Source organism: Delphinus delphis, chromosome 9 (genome assembly GCF_949987515.2).
Source record: "Delphinus delphis chromosome 9, mDelDel1.2, whole genome shotgun sequence".
NCBI lineage: Eukaryota > Metazoa > Chordata > Mammalia > Artiodactyla > Delphinidae > Delphinus > Delphinus delphis.
Genome location: NC_082691.1, coordinates 60,812,740 through 60,839,255, shown reverse-complemented (window position 1 = coordinate 60,839,255; position 26,516 = coordinate 60,812,740). Strand labels below are relative to the sequence as shown.

Sequence of the window (26,516 nt, the reverse complement as noted above, 5' to 3'; positions counted from 1 at the left end):
ACATTCTTAATTGACCTCAGCATTTTCTCCCACTGAGCCCCACTCAGTTTCAGAATCCGTCTCAGGACAGTTGTCTAGGATGCCACTACCGATCTACTGAATGGGCCCACAAGATGGGGCCCGGTGTCATCCTGTTCTAGTTGGTGGTGCATGTAAGCATGCTCCAGTCCAGTTGTAACCTGCACGGCAACAGAGGCAAGGACACAGTGGCACAGGGGAGTACAGTGCAGTGGACACTAACACTGCCTTTTGACAGAATAGGCCATGGGGAAGGTCTTACTGAGGAGCTATCTTTAAAGGACAGCATGAAGGACAGGCTGGAGTTTGCCAGAGTTAGCAGAGGCTGCCAGCTCCCCGTCCCATACTAGTTCTCCACTTCCTCTGTTGTGATAAAACCCTTGGTTTTTAGAACAACATCCACCGCAGAGGCCATTAACTCCTGGCCAGTGTGGAGAGAGCAGAAGTGATGTGTATAGTGCCTGGGTCATGAACTTGAAGAGAAAGGGTATGCCCTCTTGCTGTTGGCTGGAATGCAGGTGAGATGGTGATAACCATCTGGGACCATGCAGGTGAGGACAGCGCTCAAGGATGACACAGCAACAGCCTGCAGGGCCTGGGTGCCTGTTCCTGGGCAGCTGCTCCATGAGCCCTGGGCTGCTGCCAGAGAGAGAGATTTCTAGCTTTTTGAAGACACTATTATTTGGAGTCTCTGTGACAGCATTGAAAGCTATGGGTTAAGTACATTGGTTAGACACACAGATTTGGAGGTGGAGTTAGGGGAGTTGGTCATTCCAGGAAAAAACCAAAAGAAATAACACAGTTGAGTCCTATTATGTTGGGCCCTGTACTAGGTCATTTATATGGATCAACTCATTTTAACCCTCATAACTACCTTAGGAGGTACAACTGATTCTGTTACTTTAAAGATGAGAAAACAGATATTCAAATGGAGTAAGTAACTTGCCCAAGGTCATACTATAGCTAATATGAGAAGGGGCTGGGAATCTAACTTCAAGTTCATGATCTTTTCACTCTGCCATATCATGCAGAAACAAGTGGTGGTAGAAGCATTTGGAGAACAATAAGAAGTTTGCTATGGGTGGAAGACAGGGTAAGATGTTGGCAGTGGTGGCAATGAAGCTGGGAATGGCAGCATCATGTGAATTTCTTCCAGCCCATCCTCTGGTTCTGCTCACCTGCACAGGCCCCTAGTGCCTGTAGCTCCAGTCCCTTTGCTGTGACTTCCGTATAAATTCCTCACTTGTGCTATTCTAGCTCTTGTACTAGACATGCTTAGTGCTGTGCTCCCCGTGGACACATTAGACACCAGATGTGGTAGTGACTTTGCCCAAATGATTAGTAGTCTCTGATGAGGATCCCTATGGGATGATCCCAGCTTCTTCAGAGAAGCACAGGTACTGATTGCAGGCTCTGGAGAGGCTGACGATCTGACCCTTTGGGGTCGCGGAGTCCTCTAAACAGCAGGACCCAGGGCTGCTCTTCCCAGCCACTCATCCAGAGTCAGGGCACCCCCCTCAACTCGTACTCAGCTCAGCCCCTGCATCAACAGCTTCACCAGGTTCCAAAGCTCGCATTCAGATCTGACAGACACAGCAGTCAAAAGGCAGGAGGCATTTCTTACAATTTGAGATGAAATGAGCAAGTCTTAAGGGAACAGAATAGCTATCGTTTTCATCCTGTATGGAAGAGGGAATAATTTCCTATCTCTAAAAGCTTTGGGATAACAAGTTACAATATCCTCCTTTGCTTTGTTTTGGAAAGAATGGGATGGTTGGCGAATGCATAAATACCTGTAGAATATATTAAGCCAACTTGGACACAATGATGGATACCAACTATAGCAGGGTAAATACATGGCAACAATGGTAAAAGCCTTTCCAATTACCCAAATTACATCCAACAATCCAGTTCTCCCTAACCAGACTCTATCCACCATATCACTGAGCATTTTGATACTGAAAAGTGGCCGAAACACAAATAAAGGAAAGATGACTCAAGCATAATATAAAGAATCTCTTCTTTGAAATGTTTCTATCTTCCTTGCCTTCTCAATTTTCAATGAATAGATCTTTTCAATTTTTTAACTCTCCTCTTTGAAATAAACAGAACCAATACTAGGAGTGAATTTCTATATGGTAGAAAATATATGTGTTGACCAAAAATTTCTTTACTTATTTAACAGAAGCACTTTCAAAGACTCGATTCAAACCTCACCTCTGCCATAAACCCTTTCTGAACTCTCCTCAGATAAGATTAAAATGTTTTCCTCTGTGACTCCGTGGTTTTTTTAAATAGTGCTTTGAATATATGTACTCACAGCATTTATTTATTTGCCCCCAACCCCTGATTCTGCATATTATGCTATGAATTTCCTGAAGGTGTGAACTGTGACTTTTATATCCCCAGTGTGTAGCACATGCTAAATGCTTAGCAAGTGTGTGTTAAATGCGTACATGCATGATTTATGTGTGACACAGAAATTGATGTCGTTGGTTGGATTTAGCATGTGTGCACGCATGCACGCGTGCATGGGCCTGGGCAGACCATTTCCCCAAGATCAGTACTGGAGAGTCAATTTAACAATTATAAGAAAGTCTCCTTGACAACAGTAAAAATAAAATCACTATAATAAGCAGGTGTTTTTTTTCCAAACCTCTTGCTTCAATTTCCCGAATGCATATGTCTACCACCATGGGTCTCTGCATGTTGTGGGCCTTCACGAGTGTTGTCAGGTCACAACAGTACACCTTCTTGATCCTCTTGAGATCAGGTTGGCAGTCATTGGGAACATGCTTGGAACACTGTTTGTGTACGTTCAATCCACAGTCTGTAAACAAAGAAGCCACATTACGCTTGCCTGGCCCTTTTGTGAAAGCTCAACACAAATTATATGTTACCAAAAATAAAAATGAAAACACCCGGAGTTTGCTGTATCTCTCTGAAACATCCATCCCACTTAGAGGTGATGCTGTCCACAAGATGAGTATGAAATCTATCTTTACTCATGAAACTTATATAATTCCATTTTTCTCAGTAAGCCTTCTCTGTGGCTGGACCATAAGAATAGAACATCTCATGGAGATAGTTTTGGTCATTAGCCAGGTTGTTTGTATGTTTTTTTTCCCTTTTGGAACTGGAAACTTTGGGTCCATATGAGGGCTTTTGGGTTTGGATTCCCAGAGCAAATTGTGTCTCATAAAGGGCACCTAGGACTTTTGCGAGGTTGTTTCCCTTAAGTTCGTGACACTCCTTTTACGGAAGACATGATGACTGTCTCTGTAGGAATCTCTAATCTTTGGTCTGAGAGACCCATGACCATTGGCATCCTCTTTCGCATTCCTGGAGAGTTGCCCATACTTTCCACCCCTGTCCTCCTTGCTGGGCAGTTTCAGTAGGCCGTTCTCCTTTCTACTTGCCTTATTTTGACACCTGTTGAGTGGAAATACTGTCTAACTGGCCACCGGTGGGAGTACCCGAGAGTTTACAATTTAGAACAATGCCATGTAATGTGATGATAAGACTAATTATTTATAAAGCTCATATCAAATCCAAAGCTGAAAAGGTGCTTTTAAGTTCAATGTGCCCATTAAAAGCCTTATTAGCAGTTGTCATCCACTGATGGAATCTCTCTAACAATAACAAGGCACAGTCTACGTTCTGGAAAATAAAAATTTAATGCTGAAGATGTTCAAAGTTGATTTGGTATCTATTCAAAGTACCTTCTAATACTGATTGTTTTTATAGGTGTAAAGAATAATAATATCATTTTTATATTTTATATACATATTATACACACACGATAATGAATATTGTAATCAGTTGCTTTAAATAAAAGCACTTAACTACACCAAGGATTTGAGAGGATCTAAACTTTTGTAAAATCATCAGAAAACGATTTTTGTCATTACATGGTTTTCATGTCATGTTTACTGGCTGAGTTCTGTCTATCCCCCTCCAAAGACAAAACCAGTTCTAATTATCTTAGCTTTATCAACATGAGAAGTTCAGCAAAGCTCAGGTAAACTTCAATAACATTTGATAGATCTAGTTAGTGAATACAGATGTTGGTGAACTGAACTAAATAGAATAGGCTGGTTTTCTTGTTTGCATATAATAGCACCTACTCCTAGGGTTATCATGAGGATCAAATAAATTACTATATGTGAAGTCTGAAGTGTGGGAACACTACGTGAGCGTTAAATAGAAGAAACAGCACATACGGTGATAGAAAATATAAGGATACCTGCCCAGCTATGCTTAAGTTATTTCATTCGTCATTTTTACTCACTGAATTCTTACAAACTTCATTTAAAACAATTTTTTAGAAATGTGGTAAAATATACGTAAAATTCACCATTTTAGCCATTTTAAGTGTATAGTTTAGGGGCGTTAGGTACCTTCCCACTGTGTGCAGCCACCACCACCCATCTCCAAAGCTTTCTGCATCTTTCAAAGCTGAAACTTGTACCCATAAAACAGTAACTCCCTGGACCCTCTTCCCCTCGGCCCCTGGCAACCACATTCTGCCTCTGCGTCTACGAATGTGACTACGTTAGATGCCTCATAGAAGTGGAATCACACAGTATCTGTCCTTTTGTGACGGGCTTATTTCACTTAGCATAATGTCCTTAAGGTTCATTCATATTGTAGCCCATGACAGAAGTTCCTGAAGAACATTCCATTTAAAGGCTGAATAATATTCCATTTTATGTATATATCACATTTTGTTTATCCATTCATCCACTGATGGATACTTGGGTTGTTTCTACCTTTTGGCTGTTGTGAACAATGTTGCTATCAACGTGGGTGTACAAAGGGCTGTTCCTTTCAGTTCTTTTGGGTATATACCCAGAAGTGGACTTGCTGGATTATAGGATAATTCTATTTTTAATTTCTTTATAAACTTCATTTTAAGGTCTGAAATGACAGTGTTTTTATGTAGAGTTAAATACTGATATGTCATTAAAATGAAGATGTTTTCTAACAAGTATAAAAATATTCAGTTTTTGCAAACGAATACAATTCTATATGCTATAAATAAAGTCTAGTTAATTTTAAAAATATTTAAATTATGTAAAATATGGAGAGTTGAGAGGTAATGATGGATATTCCAAACATTTAATGATCAGTTTTCAGTTCTCCTGCTGCTCAGAGGAAGTATGAGGTTAAACAGTGGCCATTGGAGAATAGTAACATAGCCTTAGAATTATGTTTTATTTAAAAAAAAAAACAAACACAGAAAAAAAAACCCAAAAAACCCAAACTCTCTTATCCCAGAGCAAGTTGCTGTTCACAGCTAATCTGAATCCCGAGTTTTGTTCTCATAATATTGACTTTGGACCAGTTTCCTGCTGAAATTGGATAATAGAAGCAATTAGGGATATTTTTGGTAGGTATAATCTGAACAGGTTGAACTAATGACCACTGAGTAATTCAGATATTCCACCACTTTTCTCAGTGGTTGAACTGTGAGATACTTTGTAACTTTTGTGGTAATCAGGGTATCTAGATCATTTCTGGAGAGTCTGCCTCCAAACCTACATTTACTGCTTGCCTCATGGATCTGGGATGGGGGCAGGTAGAGGAATTGACATACATGAGCACGCTTGGACCTGTCCAGGTATCACCATAGGTGATTGCTGTATCTATATAGTAGAAGCTGAAATAGCCCTTTCCAGGCAGAGAAAGGATTTAAGGTCCCATGATCCTGTGAACCAAAATGGGCAGTATGGGGAAATAGATCATCATTTTTAATTTTAATTTTTTAAATTTTTATGGAAGTATAGTTGATTTACAGTGTTGTGTTAGTTTCAGGTATACAGCAAAGTGATCAGTTATGTATCTATCTTTTTCAGATTCTTTTCCCATATAGGTTATTACAAAATATTGAGTAGAGTTCTCTGTGCTATACAGTAGGTCCTTCTTGTTTATCTATTTTACATATAGTAGTGTGTATACGTTGCTCCCAAATTCCTAATTTATCTCCCCCGCCACCTTTCCCCTTTGGTAAACGTAAGTTTGTTTTCTGTGTCTGTGAGTCTGTTTCTTTTTGTAAATAAGTTCATTTGTGGGAAACAGATCATCTTAATGTAGTGTCATTAGCTTATTTTAAAAGCTTCATAAGAATTATTTTTTAAAATCATACCCTAGCAAGAAAGAAATCAGTCATGCTGTCAGTGGAAACCCAGTCAATGTATCACAGGAGGCTATCCTTGCTTCCGGCCGGAACTGTTCGCCAGAAAAAGCATGGCATGATGAAGTAGGAAGCCTGGTTACACATTAATTTGGCAATTCTTTGCTGTTTTGTTAGATGTATCTTAATAAGGTGTGCTGTGTGCTCTTAGCAATGGGTGTGTGTGTCTAGTTCTAGGTGGAAAAGCACCTAGGGTTTCAAAGCACTTTGAAAATATGTGATATCAAATCAAGGTGTGTATTTTCACTGCTAATCTGATGGCAGAAAAATACTGGGCATGATGGGCTCTGGAGCCAAATCAATGTTCCACCACCTACTATGTGGCCAGGGGAAATTAATGATGATCATTAAGGCTCAGTTTCTTCATCTATTTAATGGGGAGAATAACTGCATCTCCCCGAAGGTTCACTGGTGAGGCTAAATGGCATGATAAATAGAAGATGGGAAACCAATGTAACTTTTCTATCTATGCAATTCCATTGGAATTGATTTAGTTTTTTCTTTTAAGGACAGCTACCTAGTTTGGATGGCAGGTAGGTACCTAAGAAAATATACTCCCCTGGATTTTTTTCTTTTCTTGTATAAACAGAGATAATCCTTTTCATTCTAGCAAACACCTAGAGGAGTTTCTCCATTAAGCACAGAGATGCCTTGAATCTTCCAGAAAGCTAGACTTCTGAGCTAATCTGGGCCTATTTCCCCGCTCTGGAGAGATGCCCTCCAGCTCATCATTGCGGCGCTTGATGTAAATGGAAAAGGGGAAGGAAAGCTCCGTGCCTACCTGAGCATCGGACTCCTTGGGCGATAAGCCCCCACATGAAGTTGGCGCAGTATTCACACCAGTGCGGGCCTCGGAACGTGTGGACCTGTGAGCCAAGACGAAGAAAAGCGTTAGAGAAGTCAGTCACCTGGAGGCAGGTGGCCTTGGACATGAAACAAACAGACGCCAAGGAACAAAGGCCTGAGTGGGAGTGAGCATCCCTCACTGGGCGTTGTCTTTCCAGTGGGGATGAGTTGTGAACAGACCTGGAAAAAACAGAGATGTGCTTTGATTTTTGAAAATCCTCCACTGAGCCTCCATGCCCCACACCAGAGCCAGAAAGGAATGTGGAGAAACAGTAAGAGGACAGGGCCATGCCATCAGCTAAGGAATGAGACTCTCCCTACCCCAAACAAGGCACTGTATGGAAAAACCCAAGAGAGCCTGAGCTGGTTGCTATAACCTGCATTGAGCTCAGCAAGTTCTGGAAGGCAGACCTTAGTTACTGTGGCCTTTTGACCAAAGCTGCCCTATCTATAGAATATCCAGGTAGGTATAAATAAGACATGACTATGGGAAAATTAGAAGGTTCCAAGGCTTTAAGCCACTTTCAGAAGAGGCATTTAAAAAGTGAGGGAGTTCAGGCTTCCCTGGTGGCGCAGTGGTTGAGAGTCCGCCTGCCGATGCAGGGGACACGGGTTCGTGCCCCGGTCCGGGAAGATCCCACATGCCGCGGAGCGGCTAGGCCCGTGAGCCATGGCCGCTGAGCCTGCGTGTCCGGAGCCTGTGCTCCGCAACGGGAGAGGCCACAACAGTGAGAGGCCCGCACACCGTAAAAAAAAAAGTGAGGGAGTTGGCTGAAAATGAAGGCTACCAATAGGGTCTATAGAATTGCCTTCCCCAGAGAGGTGTCTGCATTCAGTAGGCCCCGGTGTGACCTCTGGGTGTGTGTAGGTTGAAAGTCCCTTCTGATTGGCCAAGGTGCCAGTCTCCTTGGTTGGTGGCCAAGTCAGTTGTTAAATATTTTGAACATCATGAAGTAAGGATGGTCTTATCTCTCATTATTCAGGTACAGGTCCACCTGTGACAGGACCATGTATTAAGTCATGATTTAAAACAAAAATAAAACAAAACAAAAATACATGTTCCCGGGCACCAATGAGCTGCAAGAAGCAGAGCTAGGGGAATCCTTGAAAGCAAATGTGGTTGAAGTAAGCCAGAAACCATCACAGGCAGTCTATTTGGGGGCATATCAATCTATGTGAAGAGGTCTTGAATTTTTACAAAATTAAAATATTATGAGACTGTGTGGCTCCTATAAGGACCTTCAAAGTTTTAAACCTCCATTAACAAATAAAAGACATGCAGACAATATTATTTTTTTAAGAGACTGGGAGGCCTGTACAGGCCTGTATAGTCAGGATGACAACTACGGTCACAATTTGGGAAGATGTTCATCAGAGCTCTACTTAAGAAAAAATGGCATCACTTTGAGATCTTTATTTATTTATATATACTAGTAATTGGGTATACATAAAGTGACAAATGAAACAAGCTTGGTTCCCTCCTAATGGCACTCACAGATTTGTCAAGGCAGAGAAAGTAGTCAATCAACCCATCAAAAAGAGCAACTTCTGACCACGGTTTCTATGCAATAAAACTAAGTTATAATAGTCTTTTGGTATTTCAGTTTGTCACATGCAAACTGCCCCCCTTATACAATTTCTCCTTTGAAAAATGATCGGGGGGGAGAAAAAAACCTCTCAGAATTATTTTTACTAAAATGGAGAATCGTGCTGCAAGGAAATGACACTAAGATATGACAAAGCACCCCTTGCTGGAATGCAGAGAATCCATCCGAGGGAGCATTTGAATTCTCCCAGAGCCAAAATGCCATGATTCATTGAAAGGCCCATTCACATTAAATGTGGTACTAAAAGAATTCCTCAGTAAAGTGTCCTACTGAAAGCTGAACATTTTACAAATTCAGCGATCAAAGGTTTCTTAATATTTTACTAGAAGTGTTCTAAAGGGACTGCTGGCTAATCATGGCAACAAAGTTGATTGCTAATATACCGCTGAAACTGCAAGGTCGATAAAATAATATGTAAATAATATATCTCAAAAAAAAAGAAAAGGTGCGGAAAGGGCTATAAAAGAATAAATGAGGGCTTCCCTGGTGGCGCAGTGGTTGAGAGTCCGCCTGCCGATGCAGGGGACGCGGGTTCGTGCCGCAGTCCGAGAAGATCCCACATGCCGCGGAGCGGCTGGGCCCGTGAGACATGGCCGCTGAGGCTGCGCGTCCGGAGCCTGTGCTCCGCAATGGGAGAGGCCACAACAGTGAAAGGCCCGCGTACCACACAAAAAAAAAAAAAGAAAAAAAAGAAAAAAATGAGGCTGTTACTAGAGAGATTTAAGAAAGGCCCCTGTGTTATCCATGAGGGTCAAGAAGTCATCTTTTGAAAGGTGACCTCAAGCTGCTTGAAGGAAGAGAAGGAGCCAGTCTGGTGGGGGCATTGAGGCGTGCATTTCAGGCAGAAGGAATCTACGGAGGTCCTGCAGGAGCAAAAGAGCTTGGTGTGACTGAGGGACTAGAAGGCCAGGGTGGCCAGAACACCAGAGTGAGGGGGAGAGAAATTGGGATGAGGTTGAAGGTAGGACAGGGCCTTGAAGGCTTTATTAATGAGTGTGGATTTGGTTGTAATCTAGGTCCAGTAGGAAGTTCTTGAAGGACTTCAAGTAGGAAGATGATTTTTTAAAAAAGATGTTCTGACCGCTGTGTTGAAAATGGAAGCGAGAGTGTTAATAGCAGAAAAGAGTCAGGAACTGGGTAGTGGTTTCTAGTTGGGAAATGATAGAGGCCATGACCAGGATGTTGGAGGAAGAGATAGAAGGTGAATGGATGAGTTCTCTTTTGAAGATTGAATTTAAAGGACCTGACAGTAGAATAAATGTGGGTATTTGAAGGAGAGAGGAATCAACAGTGACTCCTAGATTGTAGCTTTAGAAACCGGGTGGATAGTGACGCCACTTGCTGAGATATGGAAGACATTCTTTTGGGAGAAATTCAAGAATTCAGCTTTGAGCAGTTTAAGTTAAAATACTGCTGAGATTCCAAGTTTTATGGTCAAGCAGGAATTCACACACAATTCAATAACTCAGAGGAGGAGTGGAACTGGAGGTATACATTTGGCCATCTGTGACAAGTAAATGGTATTTAAAATCGTGTGAATGGAATTAAAAAACCTATTAGCAATAGAGAATAGAAAATGAGGAAAATAGAGCTCAATTCCAAGCCCATGGTGCTCCAACATTTGGAGAGAACCAAGAAAGTAAAGTGTTTCAGAAGTCAAGAGGTGAAGCGTGTTTTAGGGAAGGAGTGGCCAACCAGGTTGAATGCTGGAAAGAGGTCCAGTTAAATGAGGGTTGAACTGTGATTCAGACACATGGAAGTCACTGGCAACCTTGGCAAGAGCAGTCTCTGGATTGTTGAGGGCAGAAGTCATACTCGAGGGAACTGAAGGATAACTGGGAGGCACGGAAGTAGAGAAATGTGTAGGCAAATTCGTCAAAAAGTTTGGTGGTGATGTCCAGCAGAGCAACAAAGATAGCTCCAGGGAAATAAGGGGTGGGCCCTGGGAGGATTTTTTTTTTTTTTAAATAAAAGATGGGAGACATTAGGGCATGTTGACTTGTCAATGAGATTGATACAATAGGTAGAAGAGACTGGAGATGCAGAAGAGAGAGAAGCAAAGGAGTGATGATCCTGAAAAGCTGAGAGATGATGGGGTTAAGGGCATATATGGAAGCGATATTCAAAAAGAGAAACAGTTGAGATCTTTCCAGAATTGCTAAAAGACACAAAACCCTCAGATTAAGAAAAGCTAAATGAGCCTCAAACCTGATGAATAAAAAATAATTTAGACCTATACAGATTAGAGTGAAAGTGCAGAATACCAAAGAGACAAGCAAAATCCTGAAGAAACAGGTTACCTGCGAAAGGACAGCAATTAGGATGAAAACAGACTTCTCCTCAGCAAAAACGAGACAAGTAGATTACAGATTTCATCCAAGTGTTCAGAGAAAATTACTGCCAACCTAACTTCTATACACAGCTAATTACCATTCAAAAGCAAGGGTGAAATAAGATATTTTCAGACAAATGCCAAGAGTTTCCACTCACAGGTCCCACTCAAAGATACACTTAGGGATAATATAGTTCTGTAAGAAGCACATTGAACCTAGTGGAAAAGGACAGGATTCAAGAAGCCAGGGTGAGCAAGAAAACTGGGAAACACAGGCCAATCTAATCAAGCCTGTTTATGAAACAATAACAAGATGACTAATTTCAGAGGACTGAAAAACAGGATGAAAAAAAGGATATGGAAGATTCAAACTGTAAAACAAAGAAACAAAAAAGATTATTGTAGAATATAATGAAATAGAAAAATAAAAGAAAAAGGATTAAAAAACTAACAGGTGATTTTTAAAAAGATTTATAAGATAGGCAAACCTTGAGCAATTGATCAAGAAAAAAGGCACAAACAATAAAAGAGAGGACATGAATGCAGATGCAGTAATGATATAAAACAAAAACCTCGAGAATGCTAACTTTCTACCCACAAAATTAAAAGTTATATGAAATGGATGATTTTCTTAAAGAATATAAATTATCAGAATGACTCAAAATAATATAGAAAACCTAAATTCAATTATACCCATTAAATAATTAAATCTGCAGTAAAACATCTACCCTCAAATAGTCATTGATCCCAAATGATCTTATTAGGTTTAATCGAATTTTTAAAGAACAATCTCTAGCCAATACAGACTACTGCAGAGCAGAGAGGAAAAAAAAAAGCTCCACAATTCACTTAATGAAGGTAATGTAATCTTGATTCAAAAACCATACAAGAATGGTACATAAAAGTAAAATTATACCTCAATTTCAAATATGAACATAAATATAAAAATCCTACTGAGTGTAGCATTATATTTAAATGTCATGGCCGAGGAGGGTTTATTTCCGGGATTTAAGGTAGTTGACATATTACTAGAATTCATAACAATAATAAAACAAGAGAGAGAAACCACATAATCATTAAAAAAATTAGAATACCAACAGTTAATAAAATTCAACACCTGTTCATAGTAATAGCTATTAGCATACTAGAAATAGAGGGAACTCTCCTAAAAATGGTTGATTAAAGATATCTATGATACACATATAATAAACATCACATTTAAAGATAAAATATTAGAATAATTTCCTTTAGAGTCAGCAGAAAGAAAAGGCTGCCTGCTATAAGTGCTTCTCTTGGGCATTATCCTTCAGAGTTTTAGCCAGCATAATAAAACAAGACAAAGAAATACATCATATATGGTTGGAAGAAAGAACAAGCCCATCAAGTTTACTTAATATAAGAGCAATAAGAAGAAATCAGTAGCATCGTTATACATCAGCAATAACTCATTTTGTTAAATCATAAAAATTAAAGACTTCATTCATAGCATCAGCAATAATCTAATTATAAAATAATTAAATTAAGTAAGTAAGGAGATATTCCATATTCATAAGTAAGGAGATATTCTATATTCATGTATGGCAACGTTCGATACTGTAAATATATCAATTATCCTCCAAATGAACCTTTAAATTCAATGCAATTTCAAGCAAAGTCTCCATGGTGCTTTTCACAAAACTTGACAAGATGGCCCTACAATCTATATGGAAGAATAGAGCAGAAAGAAATAGCGACGATAATTTTAAGTAAGTAGAAGAACATAAGAAAACACATCCGACTATATATCAAGACTTATATAGTTTAAAAAAAAAAGTAAAACACCATGCAGGATGGACAAACAGACCAGGGGTACACAGTGGAAAGATCAGAAACCAAATCACACATATATGGATACTTGGTATATCTCAGAAATGGCATTACAAATTGGTGCGGGAAGGATGTCAGAGAGGGGAACTATTTCCTAGTTCATCCACCCATTCACCCACTCATTATTCACTCATTTATTCAATACTTACATGCTGATTGCCTACTTTTAACCTGGCACTATACTAGTCCTTGGATAACAAAGTCAAAATAGATCAGGGGAGTAAAACCTTCCTGCACTCAAGGATCTCATCTACAAGAATAAACAGGCAACATAAATAATTATCCTATGGTAGGATACTGGAGAGAATAATCAATTCTTCCTGAGAAGGCTGGGGAAAGAGGTATTTGAACTGGGTTTTTGAAGGATGGATAGGAGTTCACTAGACTGGGAAAGATTAGGCTGATGGGGAGCTGATGATGTTGACCTGGAGAGGCAGATACTCGGGGAGAACATTCCAAGAAGAGGAAACAGCACAACCAAAGGCCAGTGAAGGTGGGTTTGGCTTTTTAAAGGCATTCTTTTCGTGTAGGTCATGCAAAAAAAAAAAAAAAAAAAAAAAAGGAGTGGCAAAATTCTTATCTGGAACACCTCCAATGGATGAAGAAATCACATGGGAAATAACATGCCTTGGGGTAAAAATAAAAATGCAATATTTAGGAATTAGGAAAGTAGCTACAGTGTTTACCATACATTGACAAAATGGAAACTGGTCTACCGGATGCTTCAGGAAATACAGGATACGCTAATCACAGATTTTCTAAAATTTCACTTCTTGCCATATTTTAAAAAATAATTAAGCATATCAAGATTGCATTTAATGCTTATTAGCCCTGCTCATATTTACCAACAACCTTTCCCATCAGTGTTTCCCCACTGCCTTCCATCTCATTTCTTCAGCCAAACAAATGCAGGCAGACATTTCTGAATAGCAAATAGCTCCACTTATTGTCCCCACAAATACACATTCCCCAGAAATACAGCAAAATGGGGACACAAGGCAATGTAAAGTTAGTTAAACATTATTTTAGGTCCACTGCCTAATTTCCGCTTTGTGATGCGACGTTTATTTTCACAGCTGATATATCGTTCAATTTTCTTTTGGGTTCACAAGGACAATCTCTAGACAGGAGGCTATATGTAAATGCTGAGGGTACGCTCTCTGGATCCATTTTATTTCGGATTGAGTTATTATGTTTACTCTCCCAATGAAATGCCCCATATCTTGAAAAGTCACTGATCAGTTTTTTCCATTCTCTGAAGTTTATTGATTTTCAAGAGTATCTTTTCAGCAAAAAGAACATTTTGCAAACTTTAGGGCAGTAACTAAAATACCCCAGACAGGAAGAAAATACCCCAGACAGGAAGAATGTCTGTCCAAGACTATTATACTGGGCCTGGTCTGCCTGGAATTCAAAAACCACACCAAACAGAAAAAGATGATATTACAGGAGATAAAGTCTGTTTGACAAATAGCCCAGGAATAGCCACTTAGGAAAAACAAGAGCAAGAAGAGTTGTCAAGAAAAATCTCAGGCGTTTAGCAAGTATCCCCCAACTTGACTTTCTAAGTGAGCAGGATGTTATTTGTCTCACATCTGCTGAATCTGGAAAGCAGTATTCTCTGGTGGTTTCATAACAAATATGTTTTGATGGGTCAGTGTAGACACCGCCCAAGTGTATAATCAGCTCAGCCCAGGTTCTAGACCATAAGAAACAGAAAGTGCTATTTACGATGTGCTACAGTTGAGAAATTTTGCTTTTCCTTATCAGTGCACATCAGCGTTTCTCAACCTTGGCACTATTGACATTTTGGGCTGGATAAGTCCTTGCGCATTGTAGGACAGTTAGCATCAGCCCTGGCCTTTACCCACTAGATGCCAGTAGCAACCCCTCAACTGGAACAACCACAAATGTCTCCAGATATTGCCCAATATGCTCTTGGGGACAAAGTAACCTTGATAGAGAGTCACGGGTATAGACTAAAACCACATCACCTCAGTTTGTCATTTTTATTACTCCTAATAAAATGAGAACTTTATTCTTTTACTTTGATATGAAAAGGACTCTGGATCAAAGGCAATTTTTTCTTAGCTGCTTTCTATGCAGAGAAGAAGGGACTGGAGATGGCTAAAGTCATTTTCAGCTACAAGTCTCTGGGTTTGGGGCTCATCTAGTCTAGCTTTTGCCCAGTTACCTGGGCGGCTGGAGGACAGGTGGCTTGTCCACGGTCACCCAGATGGTCAGCAGCACTTGGCCTCCTGATCTCAGCCAAGGGTTTTTCCTATAATCGACTGCATTTCCCATCATCATGTGACATTGAACTTGTGTGAGAAATTAGGTTAAACTTTGGACTTTTCCCTCTTGCAAGATCAGATGAAATACTGGCCTTGAAGTGAACCTTTTCAGATGTAGGGAAATAGCCAAGGGGAATCACTGGGCCTGTGACTGAAGACTCTGGGTTTTCCTGTGAGGGCTGCTGAGCAGACGCCGTGGGACAGCCGGGTTTCTCCACCGTGGCACCACTGACCCCTCCCCCACCCCTCCACCAGATGCGTCTATTCAGCAGCTGTTCTAGTACATTTAAAACAGGATTTCATTTCTAAAACACTGACTGCCACAAAGCGTTTTGGGATTCTCCCCATTGCATATGATGAGATATCCTTATGCTGGCTGACTTCCTCTCAGGTTGATGAGGGCATCAGCACCAACATCCTTTGACACTTCCCCGCTCAAAGACCGCCAGGGCCCCCACTGTCAACTGCAAGTTTTCTCAACCTTGGTACTATTGACATTGGGGCCGATAACTCTTTGTGGTGGGGACTGTCCTGGGCCTTGTAGGATGTTTCGCCGCATCCCTGGCCTCTGCTAGATGCCAGTCATGAGAATGAGAAATGTCTCCATTGCCAAATGTCCCCTGGGGAGCAAAACCGCTCTGGTTGAGAACCACCTAGCAGGGGAAGAGCTCACATTCTTTTTTTTTTTTTTTTTTTTTTTTTTGTGGTAAGTGGGCCTCTCACCACCGCGGCCCCTCCCGTTGCGGAGCACAGGCTCCGGACGCGCAGGCTCAGCGGCCATGGCTCACGGGCCCAGCCGCTCCGCGGCATGTGGGATCTTCCCGGACCGGGGCACAAACCCACGTCCCCTGCATCGGCAGGCGGACTCTCAACCACTGCGCCACCAGGGAAGCCCAAGAGCTCACATTCTTACGTCACCACCATCTTTCTTGTACCTGGCAGTGCCTGGCACATAATTGGCCCTCAGTCTGTATTTGCTGAATAAAAAAAAGAATGTCTAAATAGTTAGCTCTTCTAAGAACTTATACCCAACTAATACGTACAGTGATCACTGGTGTTTTTTTTTCTCTCCACAAAACACAAAAGGAGTATTTCTCTAGACTTAAAAAGCCAGAATCAGCCATTTAGTCATTTAGAATAGTCCCTTGGAATGAAATGTTCTTTGGCATAAAAAAAACTCAACATAAAATTAGTAACAACTGAGCATTTTATATGGGCCAGACTTGTTAGTAAATGATTTACATTTGTGGAACACCTTGGCCAAGCCACTTGCCTGGTGTGTGGCCTAAGCAAGGAGTCTCTGTTGGGTTAGCTGTCAAAGCCTATTTTCTTTCTACCAGGCTCTGCTGGTTTGTAAAGGATTTACAATGACAGTGTCCCAGTATTTACATAAAAACATGCCAAGGAGGTATAAGATAAGCTTTAGGTCAGACCCTGGCAGGCAGAGAAGGTACTCACCTATGTGAGAGCCTCGTCCAAAACTTGTTTCCTCACTTGGCCAAAATCCCTGCCATGAATGAAATTCCATTGCAGAAAGGCATTGTGCCGCTTGTCTCAAGAGGACTCATTTAAAACACGACTACTAGATTAATTTAGCTGTCATTTTCATGAACAAGCCCTTTTTAAAATGAGCACATACTATCTGTGGAGTAATAGTAAATCTTGGTGAATCAAAGAAGAAAGGGTTTTCGTGCAACCTACCAGGTTGCTTTGTCAGGAAACAGGTGATAGTTCAAATTGACCCTCATGTGTAGCCAATTTGTAGAATGCAAAGCCTCCAGATGACATGGAGAAGGAGAAGCTAAGATCTAGAAACTAGGGCTGGCAGGTCTCAGCAGGGAGGTTCCATGGAGTAACTCGGCAGATAGGAGCAATGGAAGGGGGGCAGGAGAACCAATCCAGGGGAAGAGGGTGGAGAGTTTGCCAGACACAAACCTCATTTACTTCCCAGGTTTGCTGAGGGCTAGTCCTAGCTCCAAAATGGCACAACAGCAATGGGTACACTTTGTAAAAGATGGAACTAAAAGAATAGAGAGAGACTCTTCCTTATACCCAAACAGATGACAAGACTAACTTGTGCTGCAGAATGCCCAGGCTCTCCGATACTGATATTAATAATAACATCGAGGCTCAGAGTAGCTTCGTGACCTCCTTCAAGCAGAACCCAGTGGAAAGATTTGGACTTTGATGTGAAACTTTAAGTGGAATTCTTCAAAACAAGGAGGAAAGGATTACAGCTGACATCTCCAGGCTATCTAGCTGGGAGTTACAATTCACACATAACCTGGGAACCATCCATCCTCCAGACATCCTATAGCCCCATCCGTGTATTTACGGGGAGGGGGTGACCTCCATGGCCAGACTTATCTGAGCATAGTAGACACCTGGTCTGAGTCAGGCTATTCCGATTCTCTCTCTGGAAATTTAGAATTGGGATTTTGTGGCTGGTCTTCGTAATATGTAAACCAGGGAGTTACCATCAGCCATATCCTGCAGACAATATGGACTAAGATATTTTTGTGCAGGGAGAGAACAATGAGAGTAGAAAGCAATGAAATGATGGGAAGGGAGGGAGAGAATGGAAGAGAGGGAGGGAGGGAGTAGAGAAGGAGACAGTGGGTCCAGGTGTACCCCCAGCTCCTGCTTCCTCCCTGCCTGAGTTCTGAGCAGTCCCTTGGGGGCTCTATGAGGCCTGCCTATTATTTCACTTAAGATGGTTTCCAAGGGTTCTATTATTTGAAAATAAGGGGTTTCTAATAACTATAACGGGGAGCCAAGCTACAGTAGATAAAAATGACTCATCTTCATAGCACTTTGAGAGCAGAAGCCTTATTTTCTTCATAAAGCCCAGTATTTCCAAGCCCATTTATTCCAGTCTCACTCTGAGTCCCTCATTTTATATTCAAGGTGATGAAGTTAGCCTTTCCCTGAATTGTTCCTTCCGGACTTGCTTCTGCCAAAACAGCCTCTTCTGATTATTAAACAAAAGAAACAAAATAAAACTCACAACCACTTCTGAAGTGATTTCTGCCTGTGCCAAAATGCAGGTGCGAAATCCAACCACCCTTTTCCCCAGGCACACGGAAGCGGGACCAGGACAGGCAGGGACCCCTGCATGCCCGTGAGAATGCAGGGCGGGCAAGATATCGGGGGTGAAGTGCTGGCACATTTTATGAGGCCAACAAAGATGAGGAAAAGCAAGGGGTTTGCACGTGGGAAGCAAACATGGCTTGTTGCAAGGCAAATGACCACCAGATTGATAAGAATGCAGAAGCTGATGATAGGCATAGAAACCGTCAAGGAGCCACAAAACCCAAACTGGGAGGTCGTGGTGCTGCCACACCCTGCCACACAGCCTCAGCCTCCTGGACTTCTTGTCCTGGCCCCCAGAATCTTAGGGGTGGGAGGTGCTGCAGGAGCAAACACGTACACACAGTGTACCGCAGGAAAAGGATTCTGCTGGTGCAGCCTCGTCTATGGAGGGGGGGGACGTAAAAGGGCAAGTTGGCAACCATTTAACTTAAGCCCAGTCAAGGCCACTTTTGAGAGTCACCACACAGGAAGCTGGGACAATAGGAGTAAACTGGGCACGTGTCTCCCCCGCTTGCCTGCATATAAGATACCGGGTAGCACTGTTGGTGACCCTGGCAAGGACTGCTACCCACCACCTGGAAGGACTGGAGCACAATAAGCCCCGAATGAGGGCAAACTGTGGGACGGGGAGTGAGGAGGGAAAGTGCAAGCTTAGGTAGGCAGGGTCAGGAGATACCTGCTACACATCCTGTCAACATATTCACTGACAGTCGGCTCTGGGCCAGGCCCTGATTGAGACACTGGGATTTCTGCAGGAAGTACAACAGACAAAAGTCTCTATCTCCACCCCTTTTCCCCCACCCAGCAGGGTCTTTCTTTCTGATAGGGGAAGGCAAACACATAAATACATGTGTACAATGTCAGCTGGTGATCAATGCTATGGATGAAAGTAAAGCTGGCAGAGGGTTGGGAAAGGGATGGATGGGGATAGAAGAGGATTGAAGGGAAGATGGACAGGGGAGGCCTGGGGGAGGGCTGGGGGAGGGATTGGTGGGATGGGTGAGGTGAGGTCGGGATCGGGTGGTCTGCTCTTTAACGTTTAGAACTTTCTGGACCTTTGCTCTCCGTGCATATTGCATATAGGGAGAGAAGAGCGCCCCTGAAGTACCTGGGTGGAGGGAGAGAATTCAGGAAAAGGAGTGAGTGATGTACACACACATGCAGATTGGGAAGGCTGAGAGCGTGAGTGGGCTAAGCACACAGAGTGCCAATGGGTCAGCAGGCTGTGGCCACCCGCCCCGCCCCAGCTGACTCTCCAGATGTGCAGTGAGCAACTCTCTCTCCTGGATGGTATCTTCCCTGTACCCTGTTCACCCTTGGCTCATTTCTAATTCCAAGTTCTGACTCATGTCCTTTGCACTGCCTGGAATGTTCTTTCATTTTTTAATTACATCGTGCTGAGAAGAAGAAAGAGATGATAGAAAAAAAGGACAGGAAGAAGTGAAGGTAGAAAATAAGAAATACAGAGACAGAGAAAGCTAAACATCAAAACTCAAGAAAAATGAGAGACACGAAAAGATGAACAATAAAGTAATAATAGTAGCCAACCTTACTGGGTGCCAGTGACCTTGAGTGATTTACATGTATTCTTTAAACCTTACAGCACTCCCATTTTACAGATGAGGAAACTGATGCTCAGAGAATTAAGGTCCTTGCCAAAGAGCACTTTGTGGCCAGGAGTACCAAGCTGGCCACAGCTACCTCATCACTGTGCTAAGTGGGGAAGGAAGGACAGTTATCCAGACTCATGGGGCTGCAGAGTTCTCGAGGGTTTCAGAGCTCAGCCATAAGGTGTTCTTAGGGCAGATCCTCTAAAAAGAGAGCTAGTCTACCTATGGGAGAGTGCCTCTTTCAGTCCCATGGATAAACAGAGATGCGGACATAAAACACGTTCAATAACAAAACGGCTTTTCTATATATCAAACAGTTTTCATTCTAGAGAGGAGTCTGCTAATGTCATCATTCCTTCAACAACTACTCTTAGTTCCTAGTATGTACAAGTAATCCTGAGAATTTAGGATTTAAATCAGCAACAATCGCATTTGTATACGGTGTTGAAAAGTATATAATTACTGCATGAAATGAGGCGCAACTTTAATTTGCTTCCGAAACCTTTTGTTTCCAGAGCTGAATTTCAGCTTTTCCTAGACACGCTTTGTTTGGAAAGCAAGGGCAGTAGATATGCCCTCAGGAGCAGTGACAGGAAGCCTTCTCAAAGAGCACAGCGGGAGGGGTTCCAACCTGTACTGTGTCAGGAGTTTCCATTCATTGCTCTTTTTTAAAATTGTAAGTATTGGATTTTTTTTTTTTAATTTGAAGTATAGTTGATTCACAAAGATGTGTTAGTTTCAGGTGTACAGCAAAGTGATTCGGTTATATTTTATATATATATGTGTGTGTATATATATGTATGTATTCTTTTTCAGATCCTTTTCATTATAGGTTATCTATTCATTGCTTGTGATGAAGCTCCTGGGGAGAGTGAGGAGAGGGCTTTTTACCCGGGGAATAGTCCTGACTGGGGCAGAAAATCCTTTTCTGAAGTGAGGCATCAAGATCTGCTGGCAGATTGACTCTCTGGTAGGAGGCCTCTAGGCGAGAGTGCAGACAGAGCCTTGCAAGGCTCATCTGTTGATAAGCATGAAAATGTGATTATTTGTTCTTTTTAAACACTTTCTCTATGCCAGACACATAATACCCTCCAATAATAACCCAAATTACAAATCAAGAAAGTTTCAGAACAAAGCCTACTAGAAGTTAATATAAATAAAAACTTACTGCAAATTTAAGATATAAAACAGATTCCAAGCAGATGTCAGGGGCCTTTGATAAGACCTTTCTTTCTTCTGTTAGGTCAGTGGCATGTTACTAAAACCCCACTGCTCTATTTATAGCAGGGACCTGCTTTTAGAATGTTCTTCTACAGACCATGCAGAGTTCCCACTTAAAGTTGGTTGGGGGGTGAGGAGAGGGCTGAATGAGGCGGGGATGGGGAAAGGAGTGACAGAAAGAGCCATCCCTCCTCCTGCCTCAGCCACTCATTCTTAAGGACAGTGGCACGAGCAGTACCATTGAAAGCCACAGTCAACTGACACAGCGACTCAAGGGTCTGTTATGTCTCAAAGATGTCTATTTAAAACACGGAAGAGAAACGCTCCTGTCTGGCTTGTCTATTCCCCTCTAACGACCTGTCTGTTCTCTGCCTTTTCTTCTTTTAATAGCAGTAAGTTAGAAGAGATATTGTTAATAGATATAGTTAATAGATACTGACTTTTAAAGCAAACATTTAAAAAGCTGTTGGTGTTTTTTAGTGATAAATAATTAATATAGTTCATGTTAGCAACAGAACTATTTAAGAAAATAAGATTCAACTAACGTTTTGTTTTAAATGTGTTTATGTCCCATGCAGAGATCTAAGATTTAAAAGGACTGAAATTAGTTTTGAAACTATCAGTCAACTAAATACACTTGGGTATTTTTCACACCAACTCAGACAGAGTATCTACAGAGAGAAGCTAGCCCGTGTAAACACATAACTGCGTAGGGCACAATTCCAGTTGTACCTCAAAGCCAAAAGAATCAGAATTTTCAAGAGGAAGGAAAAAAAATTTGCAAGGCCAAGATCCCTCCTACCATTCATGGTAGCGCATCTATAGGACGCAAAAAGTCAGGGATTTCTGCCAGAAGTCAGAACAATACAAAAAAAAAAAAAAAAAAAATTAGGGTAAAGAGAGGAAAGAGAAAAAAACATAAATTAGACCCGTCTCTACTCAGTGATGCCCCAAATTAGACCTGTCACTATTCAGTGATGAGAGACATAGCGAAAGCCTTGGCATGGATGAAGACCTATCTAATGCAGTTCTTCACCCTCATGCTAAGTATGGAGAGCCGAATAAATTCCACGCCTCAGGTCAATTATAGCATGCGAATGCCTGAGCTGCTTGCTTTCTAAAAACAGAAGCAGGGCAAACAGACCAAACTAACACAGATGTATATTTAATAGACACACATCTGTCTGTAGGAAGGATAGGAAAGCAACAGAAAAAACTAGGTCTCCCCGGTCACTTCTGACAAAGGGTTATCTAGTTCCAGTTGTTACTCGGGCTACCGGCCCTAAGGGAAACGAGTTTTGAAAAGAGAATACAGTTTACATTTAGCTGCCCCTGTCTCTTCTTTTCTTCCCGGATCCCTCATCTCCGCTCTCTCCAACTTCCAGACTGTCAGCCCATTTGCTGGGGTAAAACCTCCAGCGCTGTCCTGTCTCTCCTGCACTCAATGGCATCTCAAGCCAGGCAATTTGGCATCAGAATCTCCTCCCAGAGCTTCTTGGAAAACACATCAGGGCAAAGGAAAGAGGCGTAATTTTCTGACGGCAGGCCGTTTCTACAACTGCTAGTCTGAAATGAAGATAGCAGTATTTCCAGTTTATAAATTCACATGGGAAAATCCACTTAAACCGCCACCAGCTCTCCGTATCTTTTTGTTTGGGCTGGCGAGCAGGACCAAGGCTGTGACCAGAAGGAGATTGGTAAGGCTGCCAGGGTGCCCCCTGCACCCAGAGCACAGACAAAAGCTACTGGATGGTATCTCCTGTCGTCATTTGCTTTCACAGCTGTCTACACATAAACCAAAAGAGCTAGCATCCCCGAAAACAAAAGACAAAACACACAATGTGAAACGGGCAACTGTTTTCGCTTGCTCAGAGATAACAATATTCTTTACTGCTACTCCCAGCGGAAAAGTACTGCTTGATATTCACCAGATGAGCTCTAAATGCCAAAGACTGGGCATGCTCTGTTTTTCTTTCATTGGACATGGGAATGTGAGGAGGAAATGGGCCCAGTTCTCCGGAGCTAAGTTAACATACATATAGGTGTTTCTAAGCATCAGCATTGAGCAAAACTGCTTTCTGAAATCTCCCGTTTGATTTGATTCAAAGCAAGTAACTAAATGTGGAAAGCAGAGGAGTTTGCCGTCTCGTTACTTTACCATCAAAGACCAGGTGGAAAGCATAAACTGGAGCTCTCTACCTGCCCTTTTATAACAGAAGAAAGAAAGCAGAGGCTCCCTTACCTTAAAGTTGTGTGTCTTCTCATAGTTGAAGTGGTTGTCGTTGTGTGAGAGGGCGGCCCTTCGGACCAGGGAGGAGATCTGTGGACAGGCAAAGAGTTTGAGAGGGGGCCAAAGAAAGCTGCCTTTGACTCCCACCTTCACCCCCAAGGCCACGGCCAGAAGCTCCTGGCGTTTCCTGCCTTGCTTAGGCTTGCGAACCACAGCACACTTTTTCTCATTTTCCAGCCACAGTTCCTCGGAGAACATAGTGCCCGGACCCCAGATCTTTCTAGCTTCCTCTGCGGAGCCTCGGGAAGCTCAGAGCTGTCAGGTTTTTTGAACCGCGGCTAATGTTAGGCAGCAGATTAGAGGCAGCTGTGTCCTGTCTGCAGAGGCCTCGGGCATGTGACCTGGAAGGGCCGCTTTGAGTGATGGAGGGGGCTCTGCATCTGAATAAGGACGGGCCTGTTTTGTTTTGTGCTATTTCTTAAGGCCGACGTGTGCCTGGAACAATAGCACACATTCATGAGCGTGGCACCCCCCAGAAGCTGTATCCAGTTAGCCACAGAGGAACCAATGCAGGAGGCAGGGGCAGGCAGCTTTATTCCTCCTGCCACAGCTCATTGCCAAGGAGAGACCTCAAACACTCCTTAGCATATTTCACACACATGCACGCACGCGCGCGCGCACACACACACACACACACACACACAACCCCCAACCAGCTCTGATGTTCAAAGCCTGAGGCTGTATCCAATTATTCTGGGGCTCTGAACCCCATCCTGGGCTGAATTCCAGCAGATTAAACCTTTAAACCCTAATGTTTAATCTTATAGGGGATAAAGCCTGCGTCTCTTTTTTTAAAAAAAAAAAAATCTGCCCCAGCACTGGAAAGCTTAATTTTTATTCTTATGCACGCATTAAATTAGAACAGTCTGACCACTGAATGAGGCATAAGAGAATGGTATAGCATTTCGTTCTGGTTTCTGCAGTCAGAGTTTCAAAATAAGAGGCAGGATGTCTTGCTCCCATCCTGCCTCTTATTTTGGATACCCCCATCTTCCCCCGACCCAACCACAAACAGCTCCCTCCATACAAAGACAAGATTCCTTAACTAAAACCAAAACATCATAGTTTTTTTTCTTTAAAAAAATTTTTTCCGTGTTAATTCTGTTAGTATCCAAGCTAATGCTCTCCTTGCTCTTAAAAGCATCTGTTTGATGGTCTCCCTTGGGACCCTGGTTTTCTGGTCCCAGGTCTCTGCATTAATAGAAGTGAGGAAATCATTATGTCTTAGGAGTACTCCTAATCTGTTGGCAAAGTTTAATGCAGCTAGTGCCAGACAGTAAGAGCAATGCTTTTGGAACTAGAAAACAAGGACATAGATGGTTGGACCATGATGTAGATGGGACTGTCCACGAATCTCACCCCATCCTCTGTGTGGCCCCATGTTCCAGTGCCTCCAAGCAGCCTTGGGGAGAGTAATAAAAGATCAATCTTTTCCTTGTGTAATTCTTTATTCCTGGCAATTACTGTCATTCCAACTTGGTTCAGAAGTCCATCCTCTCATTTCATCCTCTTTTTACTTTCAATAATAATAACAGCCAAGGGCTTCCCTGGTGGCTCAGTGGTTGAGAGTCCACCTGCCGATGCAGGGGACACGGGTTCGTGCCCCGGTCGGGGAAGATCCCACATGCCGCGGAGCGGCTGGGCCCGTGAGCCATGGCCGCTGAGCCTGCGCGTCCGGAGCCTGTGCTCCGAAACGGGAGAGGCCACAACAGTGAGAGGCCCGCGTACCGCAAAAAAAAAAATAAATAAAAATAACAGCCAACTTTTACATTGGACTTTTGAGCACATTAACTTATGTTACGCCAGACGAGATTCAGAATGTGTTAAGTGCACTTACTCATTTACTCTTCTTATGAGTATGTAAAACAAGACTTTTATTTCCATTTTGTGGATGAAGAGATGATGACATCAAGAGGTATCTCAGGGACATGCAGTGGGTTTAAGCAGCAGAGCCAGGACTAGAGCCCAAAACATCTGCATCCAGCACCCGTGCTTCTGAACCCCATGTCCAAGCGCCTAGGTAAGCCGTGCAGGGCTGCCTCCTTCACTTTGTCTTGCCAAATGCTTTATCTGAAATATTGGCCAAGTCTGGCCTCTCCTTACTATTCTTGCCTCACAATAACTCAGACCCTTGATATCTCCCCAGTCCACCTTATACACAGCTGCACAACAGCTGCCTTAGTCCAGTCACCACTCCACCTCTGCTCAGAAAATGTCAGTGATTCCCCGTGGCTTGACCGTGTCCTAGCATTGTGGGTTTTTCATGAGCTCATCTCAATCTATCCATCTTATTTATTTCCCTATACTCCCTGCCACAAATGCTACAAATCTTATTCTCCGACATAGTCAACTTCCCACCTTGGTAGTCTGCTCTGTCCTTTAGCATTTTCTAGCATCATTTCCACATCTACATATCCACCAATGTTCACATTTGAACTCAGATGCCACCCTCTCCAAAAAGACTTCTCCAGACTCCCCACTGTAGGCAAACACTTTCCTCTGGAATCCCACAGTGTTTTCCTCACATTTTTCTTATTGCACTTATCACTTTACTAGAGTGATTTATAACAGGTCTTATGGTCTGCCGTATTGAGAACTCTGTGTGACATGTTCTATGTCTGGTTCACCTTTGTTTCCTCCTCCAAGAGAGTCTAGTAAGATTCCCTGCCACAGTAGCACTAAATAAGCTGTCGAAAGCACTTATACATACAGGAAACCAGAGTTATGGAGGAAGGTGTGCAAAGGTGGTGCATGGAGTGGGGTCTCTTGCCCCATGCATCCCCATGCTTTAGCTTCCAAGGGTGTGAACCTCCAGGGGCCTGCCCTCCTCATGGTCTCCACCACACTCCTTAGCCCTCCTTCCCATCGCCCAATCCTAAAGGACATCTGCCACGCACAGGGATTGACTGAAGGTTTGGCATGCCTTTAACAGTCTTCCAATGCTTAGCCTAAAGGCAAAAGGACAGAGAGGAGGAATAAGGGTCCCTTTCCCAAACCTCACTGCTAGCAAATCAAGACAGACCTTTTGATGGCGAGTCATTCTGTGTAAGAAGATATTCTGTGATCCAAACTAGACTAAGTATATGGATATATGGTTTTGGAATCTGATAAAATAACTCTTTAAATGGAAAGTGGGCAAAAGG

The 26,516-nt window shown here is 42.5% G+C and overlaps 1 protein-coding gene across 1 annotated transcript in view; it reads right to left on the bottom strand.

Annotated features, from left to right (window-relative positions):
- The window catches only part of CHN2 (chimerin 2), a 327,241-nt gene that overhangs the window by 17,114 nt on the left and 283,611 nt on the right, over positions 1-26,516 (bottom strand). The window contains exons 7-9 of the mRNA XM_060020659.1: positions 23,326-23,403; positions 6,996-7,080; positions 2,675-2,848 (exon numbers count right to left, since the gene is read on the bottom strand). Coding sequence (XP_059876642.1) covers positions 2,675-2,848; positions 6,996-7,080; positions 23,326-23,403 — 337 coding nt within the window. The remainder of the gene's footprint in view (positions 1-2,674; positions 2,849-6,995; positions 7,081-23,325; positions 23,404-26,516) is intronic.